At 29.9% G+C, this 18,636-nt stretch overlaps 1 protein-coding gene, 2 long non-coding RNA genes and 1 pseudogene across 4 annotated transcripts; all 4 read right to left on the bottom strand.

Moving 5' to 3' along the window:
* Positions 1 to 680: 680 nt before the first annotated feature.
* Positions 681 to 5,241, bottom strand: LOC141668732 (putative threonine aspartase). Of its 2 annotated transcripts, XM_074475728.1 has the most exons (11): positions 5,074 to 5,241; positions 4,921 to 4,971; positions 3,927 to 4,047; positions 3,767 to 3,851; positions 3,354 to 3,435; positions 3,065 to 3,194; positions 2,467 to 2,642; positions 1,865 to 2,028; positions 1,465 to 1,588; positions 1,276 to 1,380; positions 681 to 1,105 (listed from the first exon to the last, which is right to left on the bottom strand). In XM_074475728.1, the coding sequence occupies exons 1-11, from the start codon at positions 5,221 to 5,223 to the stop codon at positions 1,013 to 1,015; spliced, it is 1,281 nt and encodes a 426-aa protein (XP_074331829.1). In that variant the 5' UTR covers positions 5,224 to 5,241; the 3' UTR covers positions 681 to 1,012. The 2 variants fall into 2 exon arrangements, 1 of the variants encoding a protein (XP_074331829.1); XR_012553170.1 differs by lacking the exon at positions 681 to 1,105 and having other exon boundaries at positions 1,465 to 1,617.
* Positions 5,242 to 6,540: 1,299 nt separating this feature from the next.
* Positions 6,541 to 7,195, bottom strand: LOC141664297 (uncharacterized). The gene is made up of 2 exons (XR_012551949.1): positions 6,954 to 7,195; positions 6,541 to 6,831 (listed from the first exon to the last, which is right to left on the bottom strand). It is a non-coding gene; the product is annotated as an uncharacterized LOC141664297 (long non-coding RNA).
* A 2,282-nt stretch (positions 7,196 to 9,477) lies between these two features.
* Positions 9,478 to 10,124, bottom strand: LOC141664387 (uncharacterized). Its single transcript, XR_012552003.1, has 2 exons — positions 9,901 to 10,124; positions 9,478 to 9,778 (listed from the first exon to the last, which is right to left on the bottom strand). It is a non-coding gene; the product is annotated as an uncharacterized LOC141664387 (long non-coding RNA).
* Positions 10,125 to 15,588: 5,464 nt separating this feature from the next.
* Positions 15,589 to 18,513, bottom strand: LOC141668158 (uncharacterized; annotated as a pseudogene).
* Positions 18,514 to 18,636: the final 123 nt, after the last annotated feature.

Genomic DNA, 18,636 nt, shown 5'->3' with positions numbered 1-18,636 from the left:
ATATTATTGATTATTATTTATTTATAATAATAAAACTAATTTACTTATTAAATGACAAATCAATTTAATTATAAATAATAATAGTAAAATAAAAGAATATGAATTTTTATGTAGCAACTAAACTTAAAATAAGATACGATATATATAATGATTTAAAGACAAACAAAGATATATGATGAAATTATTAATATAAAATAATATATAATGTTAAATTAAAACTAAAAATAATTTAAATTTATACTTACATATATAAAATATGATAAGATGAATAAATTTTAAATTGAAATTAATTTATTTTAACACTTAATCTGAATATACAAATTTTTATTTATTTTATAAAATAAAAGTTTTGGTAATTGATATATGGTAGCAGTTAGTTACTGTTTTTTGTAGGAATTAGAATTACCATGGAACTTTGAATTACTTGGCTAAATCAAAAAATTACGTGTGAGTTACTGTGCTAGGTTACATTTAACCAAACGAGGCCTTAATATTTAGGTCACCAGTTTTAAAAAATGTGAACTTCGGCCATTACCTCTCCAAGGGGATGTAAAAAAAATAATAAAAGATTATTCTTAAGGATATAAAATATTTAAGAAAAAGTATAAAACCAAATTAAAAAAAAGAATTAAGATCATGAACCTCGCAGTCGTGGTTATATCAAATTAAGCAAAGATTAATGGTAGTTCTAATATCCGATTAGTACTGATTATGGTCATATTTGACCACATTAAAACTGTAACATGATCTCACAAGGTAAAATAAATGTACGAATCACATTAACTTGCAAAACTCTGCTTCATAGTCCTGCTAATTCACTTCAAAAATATCGAACACTCCAATTTTTTACTTCACAAGGGTCAAGGGGGATTTAACTTGTGTATAATGGTAAAATTCTTCATAAAACAAACAGCTCCACCGGGCTACAGCATTTCTATGAAGTGCGGAAGGGTTTGGATAACTGGATTATCCAGCTCTCCTGTCCTGTCAGAATAGCTACTTGGAAGTACATCTACAACGGGTTTTCATCCGTTAGATTAATACGTGCAGCAAACTGATTTAACCTGCACCCATTTTGCTGTTTTGCACTCCTAAGAATTGAAGCCTGTAAAAGATTCAGAAAATTAATATGAAATTCTGACTAGAGTGTGACTAGGTGGTCGCTGAACTAGCTAAGACAGCATAGTATTCAAAAGACAATCAAGAGCAGCACAAGAGTTAGTCGACTAACTGAACTCTATACACTCGAAAGTTTAACTATAGAATTTTGAATACCTTGGGGCGCTCCATCGAGCCTCCAAAATAACCTATTCCAAAAGACAAGGAAGTGTATACAGCAGCAATCTCAACAGCTTTCAGCACTGATGAACTACCAGGAGCCTAACCAAAATTTTATATTATTTGACTATTCATTTTTTGAGCATAAAATTTGTGAAATCAAAGAGTAATATTGACTCCCCTCACCATTATATGTGTGTCTGCTTGCACTAATAGAACACCTGAACTCTGGTCTGTATTGTATCTACTGCTATCTTCATCAACAGAGTTTAAAACTTTTGTGCATGCAGAGATCGGACCTGTTTGTGAGCTAATACATATAATAGCCATTGCAACAACCAGGTGAGCAGTATGACACTTATAAATGCTACATTTTTAAGTTCTTTAAACAACGATGTGCACTTCAGCAAACCATTATATAGGATCCTCAAAACAGTATATTATATAGTGATTTTACACTTTTAATGAATACATATACACTACAATTACAAGCCTCTTGTCCTTAAATTACAAATGATCAGCAAAATGCTTCTTGACAATCAAAATAATTTGTTTTATTCATTTAGTTTGGAATGGTAGATCTTACAGTGCTGATGATATGCAGCATTCACGAGCAGCAAATCCTTTCATAAGATATTCTCCAGCACCACTAACACAACTACCAACTATGCAAGGTGAACCGAATGGACCCTTTGAAGATGCCCAGCTACCAGATCCATATGCTGCTGCTACTCCCACGCGTCCGCTAACCTATAACAATTAAATGCAATAAACATGAATATATGACGATGAAGAAAGAAGTTTAGGGTTTCAACTATGAATCAAATACATCTGGCATCAATAAATGGGTACCACGTACATGGAATATGTATACCATGGGTGTTTAAGGCGATATACATCTGGGACTCTTACAATTATTACAGTAATCATAATTTACAGACACGTATAATGAAAGAGGAAAAAGCTTTTCTATCATAAAAAAGAAAGTGTTTAGGGTAACAAATAAACAAAGATAAGGCTGCCTCTGTTTCACGAATAAAGCACTCTATATTTAAGCAATAATTTATGGTGCCAGCTTCAACATTAGGACAGTCACATCATTAAACACAGGTTAAAAGAGAAAAGATGCATGACAGACAATGTGGTCCGTATATAAAGAATCCAAATCTTAAATGGCAAATATATCACCTTCAGCGCAACACCACCACTTGAGGCTCCAGATGCAATGTTTCCTTCGGAATCAACACAAATCACCCCAACCGTATCCATGATGGAGTCCTCATCCAGTGCACTTTGCTCATAAGACTGCCCACATACCTGAGTTAGTTTTGAGCAATTATATACTTTATCCACTGCTTGTGAACCTGCAACACAATCAGTCTGTTAACAAGGGGCATAAAAAGGTAATTTAGATATCAGCACAGCATAATACATAAATGAATGCAATTAAAAGACAAAAATGACTCAAATCAAGTACCGATATAGTTCTCAATTAATTAATATATCCCAATATAGCTACAAAGTTAGAGACAAAAGGCAAAGACTAAAGAGCGAAATATGCTAATAGACACGTTGATACTTGATATCTATCTGAATTCATAATTTTCTATTACAATGAAAAAATAACTAGATCCATGCCCAGAGCTATAGCTTGTGGCTTATTTCACGCTTTCGGTAGCTCTTCAGGACAGCAATACCAATCTTTGGCAAACGAGTATGTATAAATTGCCACTTTTAAGAAGGTGGATTTAATCCTTTGGAGTTTTTATGGTTACAATAAAAATACCTGATTGTGAACTGATCGATTGATGATTACAATGTGGCCTTAAAACAGATACATTTGCAGCAGCTTTAGCATTATGAAGCATTTCCTTGTACTTCTTCCACTGTGTTAATGCTCTTTCTGTCACCAAATACTGTTTGCATGCACAATGTGAAAAATATAAGCATATCGATATACATAGTGAAATCAGCAAGAAAACTAGAAAAGTATTGCAATACATGAAAGCGAACACATGGAAATATTCAAACAATAGCAATTATTGTTCAATAAGTAAAACAAGAGGACATGTTACCTTGTCAGATTCTTCCAAAGCATCTTGAAAATCAATGCCCCTAGATTGTGCCCATTTTCGGGCACCTTCACCAACTAAGAACCTAGAAACAATAGGCATGCTGTCAGCACAGAAGATTGAAGCACTAAGAACTAGTTCTATCTAATACTATTGCAAAATTAGCATGTAAAGATCTTCTCATTACAAAATAACATGATAGACAAAGCAATGGAAGCTAAATAATTATTTAGCCTGTAAGAAGCCACAATATATTTTCATTACATTCCTCTGAAATCATAAACCACTGAGATCCAAATTTCTGTGTAGAAGCAGTCTAATTTGTGTAAGAAAATGATTAATAGTCTTATTTTGATGCCTATAGATTCACAGTGAACATGAAAATAACCAAACATGATTAAGCAAAAAAAACATACATGGGAGGAATTCGACCCAGCAATGAAGAACCTGACATTTGTTCCTTTGCCAACAGTGCAGCAATCTGAATTGGATTACGAACACCTGATAAGCATCAACTCCATAGAACTTATTTAACAAACATAAGAAAAATCTTGCAAAAATCGAACTTGCAAGTACCTGGAACGGATCCAACAGCCCCAAATGCTCCTGAATTACCATCCATGATGCTAGCATCACATTCTACGTGACCATCTTCAGTCAAATTTGAACCTCGCCCTGCATTCGTACTTGGATCATCCTGACATTGAGTTATCACGGACATTACTCATATGTCTTCTCTTGAACAAATTATTAATCTTTAAATTAATTTAAAGATTTATGGCATGAACAACCAAGGGGAACAAACTGAGAATTGCGCATGCAATTTTCCACTCTTCAAAGTCTTCCTAATCATATGTTTTCGATCTAAGACAGCGCTGATAGAGCATTCTGACAGAAATCAGTATACATAAAAAGCACATCAGTCCAATCGAGTCCTTCATCAACCTACTAGCACTCATACGTCATCATCACACATACCTCTCCCTTCATTTATTTATTTCTAAATAAGCCTTCAATTAGTTATAAAAGTTAAAATCACATTACGGCTCCCGAAGCAAAAAAAAACATTATCCTATCACAATAAACACAATCATCATTCACCTCAATTTTCTGACATTTACAACAAACATTTTTAAAAATTTAATTCAAATAATCCTCACCGAAACTCAAATCACTTCCATCCAGCAACAAAACTAAACAAACACTAACAGAATCATCAATCACACTCATCATTCACCTCAATTTCCCGACATTCACAACAAACACATTCTACAATCAAATTCAAACAATCCACATCGAACTTCAAATCACTTCAATCATTCACAAAACTAAACAAACACCAACCGAATCATCAACACAATCATCATTCACCTCAACTTTCCGATATTTACAACAAACACTCTCCAGAATCAAATTCAAACAATCATCATCAAAACACTTCGATAATCGCAAAAATAAACAAACACCTAACAGAACCACTCATCAATCAGCTATACTTACACAGCTACACATACAAATCATAAAACACGAAAAAAACACATATACATACATGTTTATATATCGAAATTACCTCAAGTGTTTGAATAGCAGCAACAACAGCATCAAAACATCCATTACTCTCCTAATTAAACATTCAATTATATCAAATCATTAAATTAAACAAAACCTAATTAATTAATTAATTAATTAATTATAATAAATTATTAAGTTTAATTTAAGAGACCTTTTGAAGAACAGAAGCAGCAGCGAGACAAGCGCGTTTCATGGCGAGGCGAAGAGGCTTCTCACTCGACGGCGCGTGATAGCCAGCGCCGACGTGTACGGCCACGAAGAATGTTCTAGAGTTTTGATCGTCTATTTCGCGGTGCGCCATTTCAAGTCTGCTACTGAGGTTTGGCTTTGAATTGGGTTGAATGTATAGATCAAAATCTCTTATAAAAAAATTAAAAATCTGTCAATTTTTCAAAAATTGCCGAAATCGCTCAAAAAACGGTTAAAAATAGTTGTCTGATTTGACTTGTTTCCGATAAATCGCCGATAAATTATTCGATTTTTTAAAAATCACCCGATAAATCGTAAATAGGTACTTTAACCGAATAATTCCGATTTCCAAAATTTATAACACTAAGATTAATTAATAATTTTGAAATAAGCTATTTTTGGCACTTTTCATAACATTTTTTAGTTTTCGGATAAAAAAAATCAAGAGATCAAAATATCTTTGTATTTATATTTTTAATAATTATTTATTGTGCATTCAAAAGGGCTAATTTTATATTTTCACCGGTTACATGTTCTTGAAAAATAAAATTGTGGTCGAAAATGATATTTTCCTATCTCAAATATATAATCCAAATTTTTATCCAATGATTGACATAAGATACAGTAATTTTGATCGGAACGCCTTTCATAACAAAAAATTGTTCATATTTTAATATTTTTTGTTTCTCCAATTAATTTAACTGATATTTCTGAAAATTAGGTTACAGATGCGTGAAGGCCAATTATCATATTATTAGTTTCATAACTTGTATAAGTTAAATTGCTATACTTCATATATTAACTTTTTTTGATATTTTATGTATTAAGAGATACGAAAACAAAACAGTAATTTGTTTAGCTTATTTTTTGTTACAGTGATCCAATATTTTAATAAAATTTTCTGTTGTATCTCAAAAAAATCCTGACACCCAAATAACTTTTGTTGCCTCTTAAAACACATCATGAATTTATATTTAAAATTATCTAAACATTTAAATAATTTATAAATAACAATATTCTTATAACTTAAATGACATTTTTCCACTTTAAAATATAAAGTATTCTTTTAAAATATCCCAAACGGGTCTTGGAGCAGATTATTCACTTTTTAATGAGCCCAATTCATTTAACACATGAAGAGGCCCAAAAATAAGGTAACACTACTACTAAGCCCACGAATTTGTGACGTTAATTATTTAAATTGATATACAGTAAAAAATTTATTTTATTTTATATAAAAATAAATTAAGTTAATGCAGATTTCGTGAGCTCCCATCCCATGATTCAGGTATTATAATTGAATTTTGTATAGGAAATGTTTTATTTCTGGCTAAATTAGCCCAATTTATCGAAAATTAAGCAAATCGAAGTAAACTCGAGACACCATTTCATTGAGTTTAATAATGATTCATCCGACTCATAAAAGAAATTTAGAAATTGTACATTTTTTTTACTAATTGCTTACAGATGCACACGCCCGACAGTTGAACTCCTGATCTGCCGCAAGAAAGTACAAGATCTCAACCGCCGCACCAACACGTTGTCTTAAGGAATTGAATTGTCCTCGGGGACAAAATAAAAATTAATTAACTTATTACCAATATTTGGGGGAGTTGCCCATATCATTCATACAATCAAATTCAAAATTTATTAATAAGAATTTTCAGCAACTCCTCCATCATTCAGTTCTTTCCCTTGTGAAGACTCAATTTCTTCACACCTGCAACACAAATAATTATTTGATCACTAATAATTCAATAATAATATAAAAATTACATATTATTTACCATACAGTCTAGTATCGAAAACTGAGATTATGTAAGTTACGAGACGAGAACGTACCATTAATAATATCAGAGATCTCGGACTCTGTCCCCGGGCAACCTTTTAAACAATTAAGAAGGCATAAAATGTTGTATCCGATAGGAGAACCATTTCGACAAAATTGATAACAATTCGCCACACAATTATCACCTGAAACTAACACATTTCCTCCCAACATTACTAAGACCAACATTATTATTGCTTGGATTTTCAAACTTTTTCCTTCCATTATTTCTGAATAAAATAAAATATTTAATATTAATTTGGTAGTTATTAGGATGATGCGAGTGAGTGATGATCGATGCCTTGTTTAGTTGTTTATATATAATGGAGTGCAATAAATGAGGATAATCAAAAAATAGAATTTTATTTAATTACATGTCTCGATAAGGTATTTAATTATTATTAACTTATTTGATTAAATTACTGCTAAAGTAATATTTATTCTTTTCAAAACGTTCGCACTAAGTAGTTAGAGAGTAAGGGGATGAACAGTGACGCGGAGTTTAAGAAAAATGATAAAGTAGTGGAGAAAAGTTGGAAAAATGAGTAAAGCAGTGGACCGATTAATATTATGTGTATAAAGTGGTTATAGTGGAGGAAAATAGTGGATGTAGTTAATTTAAAAATTATAAAAACTTTACTATTTTTGGAAAGTTTTGAAATGTAAATAATTGGATGGGGTATCCCAAAAAGGAAAGTGTAAACAAATGAGAGGGACAGAGGGAGTATTCCTTTTTTCCAAATTTCACTTATGACACGTGTTTAAACACAAATATAAAAGCGTTGAAATTCCATTTTTTCTGTGTTAAATTCATTTGTGTTCGCAGTTGGTCCTTGAACAAATAAAAAGTGTGGCATTCGAAGTGGTTATATTTAATGTGATTATTCGGATCAATCTTTTTTTAAAAATGGGCCAAATATAATTGGTTAGTTTATAAATTCATTATCATCCAACATGATCGTAAAGTAAACTAGTTTTATTTCCCTTAATAACTCTGCTCCCTAGTTAAATAAAAATGAATGCAAATTCGATAAAAATGGGATAAAAATAATTTATTTCCAAATCACTTACCTTCTTTTCAGGATCTAAATGAAATTATTTTGCATAAGAAATCACTTTATAAAGGTTAGTTTTAGATTATTTTTTTAATTTTTAGGAAAAATATATATGAAATAACTAAATTACTCTTACATTAATTTTTTCAAAATCATTTACTAGACACCCAAGAGGGATAATTTTGTCTTTTCACCTTTTACTTTCTCTGAAATTAAAAAATTGTTTCTGCAAATAATATTTTCTTAATTTAAATATATTAATCTGATTTTTTATCAAATAATTTGACATAACATACTGTAATTTTAATTTGAGATGCGTAAAGTCGTAAATATGCACGCGAATCCTATATTATTAGTATTACTAAGAGAATTATCATGTATATGAAAAAAATGAAATTTCTAGCGTTGCTCTATTTTTATTATCTTATTTATTTGATTTATTTGTTTTAATTTAAGAAGATACATTTATTTCTTCCTCTTGTCATTTTTAATATTGGGCCTCTCATAATAATAAGAAATGGTCCAATACAGTGGGTTACTCACAGAGGTACACTTAAATAAGCTAAAGGCCTGTTGGACTTTCTTTGGGCCGTTTGGTAAAAAATGGGCCTTATTTACCGGTCAAACTAGACATGAATGTAACTGGTGATGGTGCTTTTTACTTTTTGTAGCCCATATTTTAGTTTTTTCCTTATTCTAGACTTTCTACCTTTTGTGGCCCATAACTTAGTTTTCTTCGCATTGACATAAACAAACAACTACTAGTGTTTTGAGAATTTATTAGTGTTCTAGCCTTTATTTTTTTATGGTAGTTAAACCGCAGCCGCTATCATTCGGGTGCGTACTGGGTAAATTCTATGAGCTCACGTAATAGTCTGCAAATCACGTGAATAAAAATAGACCGCATTTAGGCGACAAGCTTAGTTCAACATTTCCTCCCATTCAGTTCTTCAAATTCTTTTCTCTTTTATTTATAAGTTTGTTCAATAGAACCGAGATCTAATTCTTTTTGTAGGAGATTTTATTGAGTAATTTGTTACTCGTGGCCATCTTTTTAAAATATTATTGTTTCATATTTTGATATTTTGGTGTGTCATGTTACGGATTTCGATAATTTTTTTGAGAAAAAATTATATGTTATTTAAGGAGATCTCTAAGACTCGCGTCGAATCTGGGACGGTAGGTAAATATCGTAAGAACACGCCTTTTGCAACAAAAAAATATTCATATTTTTGCGGGGTTTTGTTCCTCTGACATCCGCTGATTCAGTTGATTTAACTGATAGTTATGAATATTAAGTCACATGATTCAGGTTTTATGGATTGAATTTTTTTTCTCAAAAAGATTTTATTTCTAGCTAAATTAGCCCAATTTATCGAAAATTAAGCAAATCAAAGCAGACTCGAGACACCATTTCTTTTAGTTTAATTACGGCTCGTCCGACCCATAAAATAAAATTAAAAAATTATACTTGGGGACAAAATAAAAATGAATTAACTTATTACCAATATTTGGGGGCGTTGCCCATATCATTCATACAATCAAAATTAAAATTGATAAATAATATAATTCTCAGCAACTCCTCCATGATTCAGTTCTTTCCGTTGTCTTAAAGAATTGAATTGTCCTCGGGGACAAAATAAAAATTAATTAACTTATTACCAATATTTGGGGGAGTTGCCCATATCATTCATACAATCAAATTCAAAATTTATTAATAAGAATTTTCAGCAACTCCTCCATCATTCAGTTCTTTCCGTTGTCAACACTCAATTTCTTCACACCTGCAACACAAATAATTATTTGATCACTAATAATTCAATAATAATATAAATATTACATATTATTTACCATACAATCCAGTATCGAAAACTGAGATTAAGTAAGTTACGAGACGAGAACGTACCATTAACAATATCAGAGATCTCGGACTCTGTCCCCGGGCAATTTTTTAAACAATTCAAAAGGCAGAAAAAGTTGTATCCGATAGGAGAACCATCTCGACAAATTTGATAACAATTCGCCACACAATTATCACCTGAAACTAATACATTTCCTCCCAACATTATTAAGACTAACACTATTATTGCTTGGATTTTCAAACTTTTTCCTTCCATTATTTCTGAATAAAATAAAATATTATATATATTTTTCTCCAACTCTAATTTAGATCTTAATAGTTTACTTGGTAGTTGTTTATATACAGCGGAGTGCAATAAATGAGGATAATAAAAAAATAGAATTTTATTTAATTACATGTCTCGAGAAGGTATTTAATTATTATTAACTTATTTGATTAAATTACTGCTAAAATAATATTTTTTTCTTTTCAAAACATTCGCACTACTACTGCCTTAAAATAGTAGTTAGACAGTAAGGTGGTTGAACAGTAGTAGTTTGGTAGTAACATTAATAATTTTTGTTTATTACATTCCATTTTTTCAAGATTCACTTATGACCAGGGACGAAATTCTAATCTAAAATTTTTTAGGCTTCGTTTGGGAATGTTTTTAAAAACTGATGTACTGTGAGAAAAAGTGCTGGCGGAAAAATTGTTGTCAGGAAAAATAGATGACTGTTTGGTATTTTTTTTAATTTATGCATAGTTTGAGATATAATATATAAAAATAATATTTTTGAGAAGGTTTGATGATGAAACTGATAGCTATTTCTTGCAAAAACTGAAAACAACTTTTTCCAAAAGCATGAGGATATGCTTTTGCTAATGTAGACCAAAAGCGCTTTTTCGGACAATAGCTTTTAGAATTTACCAAACACCTTTCTTACAGTTTTTCAGCAAAAAATTGATGTAGCTGTCTGCAACGACAATACCAAAATAGGACCTTAGTATTGATAGCTTTTTTTAACTCAGATTTATAGATACAGATAATTTTAATTTGAATAAACGGACTATTATAGCAGAGCAAATGGGTTTTATATATCATTGAACTTGTTAAAAGTTAGTATATACTCCATAATTACTGATTAAACACGAATATAAATTTTCTACTTTGTATACACGTAACAAAAATTTAGCAACGTCGTTTTTCCGTTGTACCATAGTCATAAATTTAACAAAAAAATATGTTTTTGATTTTTATATTTGTCTTTTACTAAATATACCTAAATAAAAAAAATTATGCTCAAACATATTTTATTCAAATTTCACTTTTTCATTGTACCATGGTCACACCACAAATTGTTTACTTTTCTAGTGAGCCCACTTTCTATTTATCTCGCATAAAAGGGCTGAAATTATTATTTTTAAGAAATTCTTTTTTTAAATAAAAATATGAGATCAAAATTTTTATTCACAAAAAAAAATGAAAAAAAATATTTTAACTATATAATCAAACCTTCTAAACATGTGTGCCAGAAAATCAAATATCATATATTATAAAATAGAGGGAATAGTAATAAAGCTGGGATTTTCAAATTTTTTCCTTCCATTATTTCTGAATAAAATAAAATATTATATATTTTTTTTCTCCAACTCTAATTTAGATGTTAATAGTTTACTTGGTAGGATGATGTCTTGTTTAGTTGTTTATATATAATGGAGTGCAATAAATTAGGATAATAAAAAAAATAGATTTTTATTTAGTTACATGTCTCGAGAAGATATTTAAATATTATTAACTTATTTTATTAAATTACGCTAAACTAATATTTATTCTCGTCAAAAATTCACACTACTACAGTAGTTAGTAAGGTGGTTGAATAGTAGGAGTTTGGCAGTAACATTAATAATTTTTGTTTATTATATTCTTCTTTTTCAAACTTCACTTATGACACGTGTTTAAACACAAATATATATTTTTATGTTATTTACACGTAACAAAAAATTTATCACTTTTCTTGATTATTTATGTATAACAAGAAGTTTGCATAAGGTCGTAATTCTAATATAACATCAGACTTTAATCTCATGATATTCTCTGTTTTTTACTCCACCAAATTAATTTTACTGAATGCTATGTCACATTTTGGCACAGCTAAATTTATAATATTTATTAATTGTTAATTTTGATTAATTATTATAATTTAATATTCATTTTATCCTCCCCTAAAATAAGTAAAAACTAAAATAATTAATCAATAAAAAAATATCTCAAAACGATATCCTCGAAATAAGGAAAGTGTCATAACGTCAAGATTAAATAAAATAAAATCGACAATTAACCATATCAACAAAAATTATCCCTAATGTCTTGGAGAGATAAATTCAAATTTCAAGAACTACGTAGGATTGATCCATTATAAATTGTTATGCATGCATCTTGACAAAATAATCCAATAACTCGCAAGTCCAGGCCCCTGTTTCTTTTATAAATTCTAATTTTTAAAAACAACATCATTCATACACAAATTTATTATTCCAAAACCCTACGATTACGTGTTGTTACAAAATTTCTCTAACAACACTGAATATACCTAAAATAAAAAACTGAGTTTTTTTGAAAATTCCCAAATCTAAAAATATTTTAAAAAAAATACTGTTATTATTTTAAAAAAATTGCAAAAATCTTGTTTTTCAATTTTTTTGCAAAAAATGATTTTTGACAACTGAAATTAATTTGATGCAATCTTTGACGAGTTTCTACAACTACACACAACCTTAAATATAATCCAAAAAACTTCATTTAACTAGTTGAATATTTACTTGATTTTGGTTAATTCCGTATTTTTGTAAAAAATTAATTAAATAGTAAAATTACAAAAAAAAACTTAAAAAAGTACTAATTAACAAAGAAAATATTGTGTATATTGCTAACTAACAATTATCAAATGAGATGGCTTAAAGTTTGTTGTTCTGGGTTATGTTCTATTCTCGTTCATTTCAAAAAGTTTTAAAACATATATTTCTTTAAAAGACAATGCAATTTTAAATATTAAAAAAATCAAGATTTGTCGGAACATATTCCTAAAGCTTATAAACTTAATTGTTACAAAATAACAAATTCCAAACGCTTATCCGAAAATATCATATCTTATTACAAAAAATTGGGACCAGATATTATTCAGATAATTGGTTATTTTACAGTAGAACCTCGATAAATGAATATTCAATAAACGAATAATCTCGTTAAATGGATACTTTATTTCGATCCCAACATAATAAAGACAGTATATTTTTTATCTCGATAAATGAATAAAATATTTCGGTCCTAAAAATATTCATTTATCGAGATTTAACTGTATATTACAAACAAGATATTCAAGAAAATATAACAATATTTCATTAGACAGAAAAAAATTGTAATATTGCAGTGAATCAATGATATAACTCAAAAGAATTAAAATTTCTTATTACACGATTATGCAACCTTAATACAAAATAAAAGCCATATAAGTTTCACAAGAATATGTAACAAAACATAAAAGTTACAGTAAAACCTCTATAAATTAATATAGTTGGTACCGGAGAATTCTATTAATTTAGAGAGGTATTAATTAATCGATAAATTAATAATTATTAATTTATAGAGAATTTTCGGTAGCAAACAAAATTAACTTTTGATTAAATTTTTATTCACATAAATTTAAATAAAATGAATCATGTTCCGAGGTCCAGAGTATAGAAGAGATTGCAAACACCATCCTTGAAAATAGTGTTGAAGATGATCTTGAAGACGATACAACACCGTTGGAGCCGGTTACACGTAAAGAAGCACTCAAGACATCAAAAATGCTTAATAATTTTTTGATGCAACATGAAAGCACCACACCCGAGCTTTTAGATGCATTAAGGAAGATTAGAGATGAGCTTCATGTTGATTTAAATTATATGAAAAAGCAAACTACAATTGAATCATATTTTACAAAGATGTAATAGCTATATTTTTATGAATATAAGGGAATTATTAATTTATAGTTTTATTGGGACCATATTTTTATACAGGGTTTTCAATAAAATTATTATCTTATTATCTTATCGAAATTGATCATTTTTTGAACTGGCCCAAGTCGGGACCGGACAAAATTATTAATTTAGAAAGATTATTAATTAATCGAGTATTAATTTACAGAGGTTTTACTGTATTTAAACTTAGGCTCTCCATGTTGCTCTTCAATTTTCCCCTTTTTAGCTTTTACTATCCGCTTACCTGGAAAATGAACAAATATATCAACATTGATACGCATGCTGAGTTAACGAAGATCGAAACTCCGGCCACACATAAAAATTTACAAATTAATCTTAAAACTTATTTATCTTTAAAAATATAACTATTTTAATTTAAGATCCAATCCATCACAATTATAAATTAAGTATCGAATCTTTTAAAATCCTGGTTTCGTCGTTGTTCAACTTCGATAATTTCGAACAAAACGACGTTATCTACGTACCGATCAGATTCATGGATGCGCTGCAACCCTTGCACGTATTAGCATCAGGGCACTTTGAAACGCAGACATTAAAGCAGGCTGCACTGGGAGGCACACCTCCTTGGCAACATATTAGACGACATTCAATACAACATTCGCTGTCTTCAGCAAGTGTAACATTGCTTACACGCATTATTACTATTACAAACACTAATATTATTGCAGTGTATTGAATTCTTAAGCCTTTCATTTTCTATATTTTGGCTCTTGTGACAATCTCTCTTGACACACGTATAATTTGTATATATAGGGGAGTGATAATAATTTGGTGTGAAAAAAATTAAAAAAAAAAGTTTTTTTTTGATTTCTCATTTCACCCGTTACAGATTCTTTCTGGATGATAGATTTTTCTGGATTTATCGACCATTTTGTATAAGTTTCGATTTGGGATATTTGCATAAATACCCAAGTTGCAGAAAATATTTGTAAAAATATGGAACAACCTCGTATGCAATCACATATGCAACCATTTCAACTTCATATGCACCCCGTGTCCGTATTTTTGCAAATATTTTCTTAAAATGTGGTATTTTCGGTAAATTCCCTTTCATTGTAACATGCTATTATTAAATTTTTCGAGGATCATTTGATAGTTTTCTTGTTATTCCTTTTGGGTGTATATATACAACTCGCGTCCGTATTTTTGCAAATATTTTCTTAAAATGTGGTATTTTTGGTAAATTCCCTTTCATTGTAACATGCTATTATTAAATTTTTCGAGGATCATTTGATAGTTTTCTTGTTATTCCTTTGGGGGTGTATATATACAACTCGCGTCCGTATTTTTACAAATATTTTCTTAAAATGTGGTATTTTTGGTAAATTCCCTTTGATTGTAACATGCTATTATTAAATTTTTCGAGGATCATTTGATAGTTTTCACTCTAGATTTTATAGGATTTTTTGAATTTAAAAAGTTTGACAATATCAGTTTCAGTTTTAAAAATATTCATTAGAATCTTAGTGTATTCAATAAATAATTAAAACAGTCCTTCAAAGTTTGATGATATTTAATTCTGATTTTAAAAAAATTGTGAATATTCAATTAAAATTTTAAATAATCTTTTAAAATGTGGAGGTAATCGAAGGATTTTAAAAATCCATAGATTTTGTTGGAGTCACAATGTAAATTAGACTCATTGTAATATCACCTAAACTTAAGAGATTTTGTTGAATTTTGGAAAAGAAAACTGAATTTTTTTTTTGACTAATTTTGGCTTATAGCCTTACAAATGAGTATCTGTTCTCAACAATTCTCGGGGTGAGCCAGGATCGAACCCAGGATCTGGGACGACAGAAAACTGAAATATTAAATCAGCCATAATATACTAATATTTATGAAATATTAACAATTTGTAAAAAAATTAGTTGAATATATCTGAAATCCATCTGCAAGCCAAAGTTTGTATGATGGTCACTACATCTTTGATATAGATAGGGCAACGAAATTCATCACGACAAAATTCAACTTGTACTCCTTCGGCAAGAAGACTATCAAGCCACTGCATTCATCAGGTATTCAACAATAAGATTTTCAAATGATATGCAAACATAATCTAGAATCCATTTGCCTTTTAAGAGCCAAAGTTTCATATGTTCAATGTAGATGAATCAGACTTCTCTGTACTGCTCAGTATCTAGTTTCAAACGTTATTTCCAATTAGTGTAGTCCTCATATTCCATCTCACCAAACAACAAGTCCGCTCCCTTAAACATGCTTTTAAGTCCAAATATAAGGAAGATGACATAAAATTGCACTCCAACAGTATCTTAGTGGTTCCTTATATCACTAAGACAATTCTCTCCGAGCAACTCCAACAGCTTAGCTACTTGGAGTTTTAAAGTCAAATATAAGGAAAATGGAGAAAAAAACCACTCCAATAGTATCCTAGTGATTCTTTAAATCACTAAGATCCACTAAGATCTTCTTCCCATTCCTTATCTTTAGCTAATTTCTCTCATCTTCTAACTTTTATTTTATAATATATATTTGAAAAAACACTTTCTCTTTCCTTACTTTATGTAATAATGTTACTTTTTAATGATTAAATATTATATAAGGAATGAATATAGGGAATATTGTTGGAGTTAAGAATAGCTATTGATATCTTAAATTACTAAAATCCAATATTTTATATTAAATTTAGGGAATGAACTAAGAAGCTGCTGGAGATGCTCTCATACCTTATCTTTAAGGAATCACAAGTCATCCCTTATATCATTTTTATCAATAAAAAATTGATTTCTCTATCTTCTTTTTAGTTATTTTCTCTCTCTTCCTTTCATATCTCATTCAAATTTATTATTATTATAATAATAAGGATTGAAGATAAGAAACATTGTTGGAGTTGAAATTCAAAATTATGTCTTAAATCACTAAAAGTTAATATTTTATAATATTTATAAGGAATCTATTAAGAGACTGTTGGACTTGCTCTTGGACTACAAAGTATGTTTTAAAGATTTTTTACCTTGATAAAGATACTGAAATAGGAGGTGTTTGGATAAAATGTCTGCTGAGCTGATAAGTATATTAATTGACCATGAAACAGTCCAAGGAAGTGAAAGGGGAAGAATAGAGAGAAGAAAAGAGCAAATAAGCCTTGCAAAAACCCAAGATGCAGTAAAAATAAAGATAAACCTAATAAGATGGCAACTTCTAAAATTCATTTAAACTGCTGTATCATCATGTTCATACTGAAATTTAGTTACAGAGAAAATAAGAAAAAATAATCGAAGTAATATTCTACTTAAAGGACTGTTTAAATTAGCATCGTTATTTTACATAAATTTTAGCTCCTGCTTTCCATGACCATTTAAGTAATACTTGAAACAAAATATAAATACATATTTCTATAATTTCACCGAAAAATATAAAAGAGAAGGTATGTCTTTTATGCTAATGCACCTGAACCGGAAGCGACTTACGAACAGGTGCAGCAGTCTGTGGCCCATATATAATACTGCTTCTCAGATTGCAAAGTTGCCCCAGTTTGCAGATATGAAATGCTCTGATTCAGCTTTGGACCTCCCATATACATTTACTGAAGCAGTCTCATCCTCTTCCTTGTAGAAGGATTTTACCCCTTCATAAACTGCAGTAAAGCAGCTTCAGTCTCGATATAGCAACTACAAGGGCTGTAACTTTTATAAGCATTGTACAGAAGATGGCAAGTGCAAAACAGTACCATTATAGCCAAGAGAAATTAGAAAGCTATAAATTAAGGTATAACTGTCATTTCTAATTCTCAAGTTCACTATATTTAGCGTGCTAGTCTCGTGATACTCGGAAAATATGACAAAGTCCCTCATATAGGTTAACATTGAAACAGATACAATTTGAATATTAGCGAACTCGGAGACATGGCAAAATTGTGAAGGACTTGTGCTAAAATAATTATAATCTAATGAGCTTCAAGTCTTCAACTTCCAACAACACTACTAAGTACTAACATTGTTAATTTTATGTTATTTACATTTTGCAAATTAATAATCTTTAGAGATTAACTTTCCTCGAGTAACTAGGTGATAAAAAAACATTTGTTCTCTTCTCTGTACCATGATCAATGGAAAGATGAATCAGAAGAGTACCGTCATCGTCAAAAGTTAATAACCATTCGATAAGTGCAGATGGCACGTTAACACACATAGCAGTAACAGGATCCATCTCGCAGGCACGAGGACCAGAGAGTGCAGCAAGATTGACCACCACATCAGGATGAAATTTTAGACTGACAAACACAGAAACAAATTACCCCACATACCAAAAACAATTAAAATAAATCTCAACTTATGCACTCCATACAAAGATAAACTGATGTACAAATTACGAATCATCATAAGAAAAATTAGTAACAAACTACAGTTAATAAAACGGAAGATTGAGTAGTAATTATGAACACCTTTAAAAACAAATTATGAACACCTATTTAAAGAAACAGAATGTAAAAACATCTTACCCAGTAGAAAACATGTTTCAGCAGTGGACATCCCTAGTCCCTAATCACCAAATGTCAAGGGTTCGAGTCTCGGTGGAGGCAAATGTGTGTGTGAATATTTAATTTCATGCAATTGACCTTGCCCAGAATAAGTTTGAATACTTAAAGAGGTCAATAGGCTCATGCAATTGACCTTGCCCAGAATAAGTTTGAATACTTAAAGAGGTCAATAGGCTTACAAGTTACAAAGGAACACAACGAATATTTTTAGGGAACGGATAATAATTTCTAGTGACTTTAAAAAACATATAACATAC

Source organism: Apium graveolens, chromosome 6 (assembly GCF_009905375.1).
Source record: "Apium graveolens cultivar Ventura chromosome 6, ASM990537v1, whole genome shotgun sequence".
Classification (NCBI taxonomy): Eukaryota; Viridiplantae; Streptophyta; class Magnoliopsida; order Apiales; family Apiaceae; genus Apium; species Apium graveolens.
This window is presented reverse-complemented; position numbering and strand designations above follow the sequence as displayed.

Bases quoted from the DNA above. Each gene is read 5' to 3' on its own strand.
- LOC141668732 (XM_074475728.1), bottom strand. From the start codon at position 5,223: ATGGCGCACCGCGAAATAGACGATCAAAACTCTAGAACATTCTTCGTG. The intron at 3,195-3,353 runs GTAACATGTCCT...GCATGCAAACAG, and splicing joins CTTTGGAAGAATCTGACAAG to TATTTGGTGACAGAAAGAGC. The intron at 1,106-1,275 runs GTATTCAAAATT...AATCTTTTACAG, and splicing joins GCTCGATGGAGCGCCCCAAG to GCTTCAATTCTTAGGAGTGC.